The sequence below is a fragment of the Sinocyclocheilus anshuiensis genome, unplaced genomic scaffold (assembly GCF_001515605.1).
Source record: "Sinocyclocheilus anshuiensis isolate Anshui unplaced genomic scaffold, SAMN03320099.WGS_v1.1 scaffold799, whole genome shotgun sequence".
Lineage (NCBI taxonomy): Eukaryota > Metazoa > Chordata > Actinopteri > Cypriniformes > Cyprinidae > Sinocyclocheilus > Sinocyclocheilus anshuiensis.
This window is the reverse complement of record NW_015548231.1, coordinates 886,507-893,951: the sequence shown is the minus strand read 5'-3', so window position 1 is coordinate 893,951 and position 7,445 is coordinate 886,507. Positions and strand designations below refer to the sequence as shown.

At 34.9% G+C, this 7,445-nt stretch overlaps 1 protein-coding gene across 1 annotated transcript in view; it reads left to right on the top strand.

Moving 5' to 3' along the window:
* The window catches only part of LOC107654637 (calcium/calmodulin-dependent protein kinase type II subunit beta-like), a 73,239-nt gene that overhangs the window by 40,272 nt on the left and 25,522 nt on the right, over window positions 1–7,445 (top strand). The window contains exon 14 of the mRNA XM_016441814.1: window positions 6,137–6,171. Within this exon, the coding sequence (XP_016297300.1) occupies window positions 6,137–6,171 (35 nt within the window). The remainder of the gene's footprint in view (window positions 1–6,136; window positions 6,172–7,445) is intronic.

Below are 7,445 nucleotides of genomic sequence, written 5' to 3'. Positions count from 1 at the left end.
ATGCACACATTTATTTATTTATTTGTGCATTTATTTATTTATTGTTTTTGCAGGTTTCGTCCTCCATACCCTTTTACGTCCTTTGTCCTTTCCTTTTCCTTTTCCCTTTCCTTTACAATTTCCCTATTACTTCCCTATTCATTTTTTCTTTCCTTTTCCTTTGTTTTTCCCTTTTCTTTCCATTTTCCCTGTCTCTCCCCTTTTACGTCCTTTATCCTTTTCCTTTCCTCTTCCCTTTTCCTTTCCCTTTCTTTTCCCTTTTCATTTTCCCTTTCCTTTACAATTTCCCTTTTACTTCCCTATTCATTTTTTCTTTCCTTTTCCTTTGCTTTTCCCCTTTCTTTCCATTTTCCCTGTCTCTCCCCTTTTACGTCCTTTGTCCTTTTCCTTTCCTCTTCCCTTTTCCTTTCCCTTTTCCCTTTCCTTTCTTTTCCCTTTCCTTTGCAATTTCCCTTTTACTTCCCTATTCATTTTTTCTTTCATTTTCCTTTGCTTTTTTTTCCCCTTTCTTTCCATTTTCCTTTCCTTTTCCTTTTCCTTACCCCTTTTCTTTTCCCATTTTCCTGTTCATTTCCTTTCTTATTTCCTGTTTGGTTTCCTTTTTTTCTTGTTTGTCTAATTTCATTTTTTCACCTTTTTTTCAGTTTCTTTCATCTCTTCTATGAAAGAAACATTTTTGTATTTCATCCTCTCCCATCATCCTCTCTGTCTCTCACTAGTCCATGATTGTCTCTGCATGGGGCTAAAGCATGCATGATGACTCACCCTCTACCTCTACCTGCTGTTTCTTCCGTTTCTTTCTTGTCCTCCACACTTTTGTGTCATTTTTCATCTAATTTCTCTTGCAGTTCATGTCTGATATCATATGTATCTGCTTATTGGTTCCCTCAGCTGTCTGTCGTCATCACTGTCATCACCACTTCATTCATCTTTTATTTATTTTACAGAGGATCTACACCAAGATCCCTACATGATGAATGTATTGTCCCTTCCCACTCTCTTTTTTTGAGTCCTGTTCTCTCCATCATTTTTTTTCTTTCATACAGTATGTGCCATAAATCACTGCCTCTTCCTTTTTTTTCTGGTTTATTCTTATCCTCCTCATCACTTTTCTTTGCCATTTTTATCTGACACCCATAAGCCATCTTCACTTTCATCCTCTGTATTCTTTCTTCCTTTACTCTGTCTTTAATATGGTCTGTGAAGTTGAAGTTCACCCCTCTTTCAGGGGGTGGAACAGTCTGCCTGCTGTTGTGCTGAATGCTGCATGGGAGGTTGGACTAATGCATGTTCACTAACTTGGGGGTGAGATGGGCTGAACGGATCTGGTGCACTTGTGCATGGTCAAAGCTTCTTGACAACTGTACTTCTTTTTATGTAGTCTTTTTTTCTTATTTAATGGACATGGACAGGATGTAGAATTCTGTAGAATTTCAATTAACAGTACTTAAAGATACTGGATCTACAGTATGAAGGGAAATGCACAGTATCTCTTTTTGTTCCATATTAGACTATAGTGAATCTACTGTTGCAGTACATTTGTTTTATTTTGCAGGGTTTAACCTAGAGCGCTACACTAAGTAAGCAATTTATCAAAGTTAATCTTGGGCCTACATGCCTGTAATAAAACATTGTAGTTTCAGTTTGATCAAGAACATTGTATTTGGAATCTTTCTACTTCAATGACTCTTTGTTTCTTGCATCTCCTCCAGAGCTGATACAAAGAAAACCAATCTTTGCTAATCTGTCACGAAACAAATCAATGCCAGAGCAAGCTGCTCAAACAATTTTTATTTTATTCAGAGTGTTTTATTTTGACCAGATAGTAAAAGAAAAGCAGAAGACGAAGTACAAGATTAGTTCTGATTTGTTGAACATTACAGTTTGTGTTGTTTCATAGTTTTAAAGGTTTAAAATTCTGTTTAATATTAATAATAATCATTGTCCATTGCTGTGGACACTAACATAGTAATCTTTATAGTTATCATCTTTGGTGTGAACAGGCCTTTATTCTGAAATGTGTGGTCCAAATTGTAGATTGACTGACTGTATTGTAAATATTTTTCAGCTTTTTAATTATATTTAATATCTTAATATTTATTTATTTGTTCTAAAATGGCTTAGAATGATGTTTTTCTGTCCGTGAAAGCATCATTTTGACCTGGCACTGGCATTTAAGCTTAAAGGTAAAATGTGATTATTTAGTATTTCTTGATTTATCTTAACAGCTGCTCTGGAGGAGAAGCTAGTGGCATTGTTTTGCCGGTTACCTTTTTTAGAGGGCAAAAAATTATTCAGGTTTAAATGTTTTTCAGCTTTTCCTTTTCCGTTTTTTTTTTTTTTTTACATAGAGTGCATCATGCTAGAAGGGTTGAGCTGGTACATTGAGCGTGTGCTGTGGCTCAATGTGAAGGCTGTGCTTCATATTTGATGCTCCCTCCACATGCCTGCAATCAAATATTTATGTAGTGCTGCCTCTCTCTGTTGTCCTTCTACTAACCCCAGCCTGAGCAACCAGACTACTGCACTATAGGCAGTTACACTACATATGGGACTGACATCTGGATCGTTCCAAATCCTCACGTTTGACTTTTATATAGTGCATATAAGAGAATATATTTCTCAAATATGATTTAGGTTATAAACAAGTATGTGGACACCCCTAAGTTTGGCTGTTTGCAGTGGAAGCTGTTATAACAGCAAAAGTGGATTCAACTCCCATAGTTTTGAAATCAAGGTTCAAAAGGTGTAAAAATAGATAAGGAGTTCACATGCTTTTTGTCTTGTAGTGAAAAGCTGCATTATCATTAGACAATAATGCTCAGTTTTGCTTGTGCAACTACTCCACATTGCACAAGATGCATTAAAATTGTCAAGATAATGTCAAGATATAAATATATTTGTATTTTGTATAAATATATTGCAATTATTAAGTTAACTTATTTAATGTAAATTATAATATTTTCATATGTAATGTGTTTTTAAAGCATTAGAGAACAATTGAGGACTAGGTTTTAGAGTAGTGAAACTGCTTATACAAAACAGCATGGCACAAACGTATTTGCCTGCTATTTTTTGCTAAACCTTGTTTGTGCTGACTCTCTGCAAAGTAGATCAACTCTGAGAAAAATGATGACTGTACTGAAAACAAGTTGACATACTTTTTTTTTTTTGTTCTTGAGCCCCATATACAGCTCCATCGATAGTCGTTTAGCATCAGCGTTCATAGAGACAGCACTCTGGTATTTTGACCTCTTCTCCATTGCTCTCTCTTTTTCTCTTCATTCTCTCTTGCTCTTGCTCTCTGTGTTAATGGCAAGGTAAGGAGCTCCACTCACTCTAGAGTATTAGATGTTACTTCACAACTCCTCTTTCTCACTGATCTCTTTGGGCCACCAGTTCTAGAAGGATCTGTATCAAATACCAACCTTGAGTGACCCTGTTTTTCAGTTTATGACCAGAAGTACAGCACATGTATTAGGCTTAATTTCTTTGTGCAACCTCTTGCTATGTGTGTTTTTGTTTTTAATGCATAATGCCGGCTCATGCCATCTTACTGGTGACGGAGCTGAATCTGTGGGATCATTTTACAGAATGTTCTAAATGACAGGGTTTTTGCTGAACTTATTGTATTAAACGAACAGTACCTAGATAAGTAGAAACTAGGGATGTTCATTTTAACCGGTTAACCGTTAACCGACCGTATAGAATTTTGACCGATTAATACAATCAGTTAAATGGTTTAAAAAGTCATTTATTTATTTTTTATCAGTAACTTCAAAATATTTAAAAAGATTTGCTGCATGGTTAAAATACGCTACGTGTATAAAAACAAATTGTGTTTTTTACAGAAAAAAAACAAGTCCCGTATAAGTCGCATTTTATTATTTCATTCAGAAATAGTCCTAATGCCGACGCGAAATGTTTACAAACATTATAATAAACACTGTAAACATAGCTAGGCTATTTTAGTTCCCCTCACTCCACAATAACGCCTTTCAATTAACAGTATTTAGAAAAGAACAAGAATTAAAAATATAAGAAATTCTAATTTAAAATAATCTTGTCGGTTAACGGTTAATAATCGATTAACGAGCGTCGGTTAGGAAAAATAACCGAAATGAACATCCCTAGTAGAAACTGGTTAAGATATCCTTCAAGGTGTACAAGTGGGATGGGCACAAGTACCCGAGTACTCGGAATTTTAAGTAATGAAAACATTTGTGATTTGAAAAACATCATAACGCTAGGTTATAGGCCTATATATATAATGATAAATAGGCCTATACCTTTCCTATATGAGAAACATATTTTTACTTAAATTATAAAATAAGAAAATGTAAGAAAAACAAGAAGCCTAGCATGCAGAGGTTCGGTTCATTTTTGTGCTGCGCGAAAGGAAACAGACGGCAGAAAGCGTCATCCTATTTTTCTTTAGGCTTATTTTACAAAAGCACAAAGATTTGTTTTTATTGTTAATGTACACAGGTTTGCCTTTATTTTTTACAATTCCGATTATCTTTATGACTAAAAGAAGTAGTTGTTTCCACTGTTAGATGGAAAAAACTCAAGTGATTGTGCCGGCGCCACATGGCGATCTTGAAAATGCAGCCTGTTCATTATCATAATAAAATACAGTCAGTCAAACATATGGGATAAAAACAGACTGCTCAGTTTAAATATGTAGTAAAATCTGTGCCGTTAAGTGTTATCACCGTACCGCCGTGATGTTATGAAAAACATAACATCACATTTATTATATAATAAATAAATAATTATATAAATTATTATATCATTTATTATTATATAATTATCAATCCTAATATTTCTTGGATTGAAAAGTTCCTCGGTCAGCTACACTGTCTGGAAACTGTTTGGCTAAACCTGAAAACAAGCATTTGTGAAATCAATAAGTAGTAAAAAACAAAAATGTACACCGAGTAATGAGATATCTGTGGCAACATTGTTTCTGTGATAAGGAAGCAGATAAATATGTATAGCTTAGTGGATTTTTCTACCACAATTTTTCCTGTAAGACAAAAACAATTTATTGTATTTTATTTGTTTATTTATTTATAGATTTTTGAATTGTTCAATCTTAGAGGCCATGAGTAACACTTTATAATAAATCTTAATGTTTAAAAATCATATAGGTCATTAGCTCTCGGACAATCAAATAGCTAGATATCGCGAAACATTGAAATATATATTTAATTTCATACGCACTACCCTTCAAAAGTGGGGTTGGTTAAATTTTTTTCATGGTTTTTAAAGAAGGCTCTTAAGGCTCACCAATGCTGTATTTATTTGATGCATTTATTGACAATACAGTAAAAACAGTAATATTATGAAATGTTAAATAATCATGTAATATTGTTTAAAATGTAATTTATTTCTTGGGTGAGAGCTACATTTTCAGCAGCCATTACTTCAGTCTTTAGTGTCAGATGATGTTTCAGAAATTATTCTAATATGCTAATTTGGTGCTCAAGTAACATTTCTTTTTGCTGTTTTCACTGCTGAAAACAGTTGTGCTGCTTAATATTTTTGTGGAAGTTATACATAAAAGTGATCATTTTTTCAGGATTCTTTAATAAATAGAAAGTTCAAAAGAACAGCGTTTAAAAAAAATTTTACTAACTCCCAACGTTTTGAATAGTAGTGTATATTCATATCTACATTGACTGCTGAGCTAATAAGAATTATATAATGTATTGTTAATGACTCATCAATGCTGTATCATGTGTATAAGTAGGCCAACACAGAATCTGTCCTTGCAGCACGTTCTGGATATTATTGCATAATTTGAATTGAATCTCCTGCCTCTTTTGAGCTTACTTGATCATTAGATTATTTACCGGTAAGAGCCTAGAGCTCTCAACCATCTTTAACATATTTACTACATTGAAATCCATTCCATACAATTCTTCCCCAAACTGAGTGCAGAATCCTGTTTGGGCCTAGTTATGGTTTACCAGATAGATTATAGGTATGATTAATATCTGCAGTGTTATGTTTCATTTTAGGAAATATAGCCTTGGGTAAACTCAACTGCCTGTCCGGTGGGTTAGTTGACGTTTTGTATTACGGTGTTGCTGATTTAACGTCTCTCTCTTATTTCCTCCCATTGTAGCAGCCAAGAGCTTGTTGAACAAAAAAGCAGACGTTAAGGTAAGAAGATCTGTTGAACTTCTGACCTCTGTGACCCAGACATGACCATACGGCTTCTTAGTACCTTCTCTCTTTTCACTACTTTGTCTCTCTGCCCTGGCTAATCTGTCAGTGTCTCTTCTTTATTGCATGATTGTGTTGTTTTTATACATAAATGTAGTTCGTTCATATTGTGTTTGATGTGTGGTTATGAGTGTGTGTGTTTTAGGACATGAAAAAACGTGATCACTGACAGTCAAGTCAGCTTTATTTATATAGCACTTTATACAATACAGATTGTGTCAAAGCTGCTTTACAGTATTAAACAGGAAAATAGTGCGTTGATATTGCAAGAGGACGATAGTAAACACGTAATTTTCCAGTTAAAGTCACTTCATCATTGATTCAGTGATGTCTTCATCCAGCTCAGCTCTGTTGGAAGTCGACGAGTGGCGCGGAGTGACAAAATACTATGGAACTCATTATAATCAGTGATGCTGTCTACACCATAGATATATATACATATCTATGGTCTACACTGGATGCGGCGCGACACGACAAATCCCCAACAGAAAACTGCTGCTGCGTTCTATTTATGACGTCTTGACACACATTTCAAATGATTTTCAACGGTCGCTTTGTCGCGTCCAGTGTACTAGACAGACTTTAGCTGTTGCGGCGCAGACACGGTGTTACTCACCTATCGAGAAGAAACAAAGCAACCTCGGTGTCCGATCGCTGTGTTTTTTATCTGCCATCTCTATCTTTCTGTCGCTCGGCTCGCTAATGTGAGCACTGAGCGCTCTCTCCTACACATCATGAGTAGACACTACCCTTACTGTTGATTGGCTACAAGTTTGTTTTGCTACTCGGCCCGAATCAGTTTTCTAAAGCGTTTTTGAAAAATCGCTTACCCCACCTTTAAACTATATTTCAGTACCGTTTCAATTAAGTCTAGTCAAACTCTCCTCAAAACTGATTTCACCTTACTGACATGATTCAAAAAATGACAAACGATCAGGGTAGTTCATCATTTACTCAATATACATGTAATTCCGATGTTATTGTTACATTAAACCCTAAATGAGTTGAAGTGAGCTTAGCACAATATGTTTAAACTGCACTTTTTCATACAAGGAAAGCAGATGCTTGTATACTGTATTGTCATTCTTCCAAAATCAAATGTCTGTCTGTTTTTCCACACAAAGTGATTGTATGTCTTTAGAAGACCTGTAATATGTGACCCTGGACCACAAAAGCAGTCATAAGGGTCAATTTTTCGAAATTGAGATTTA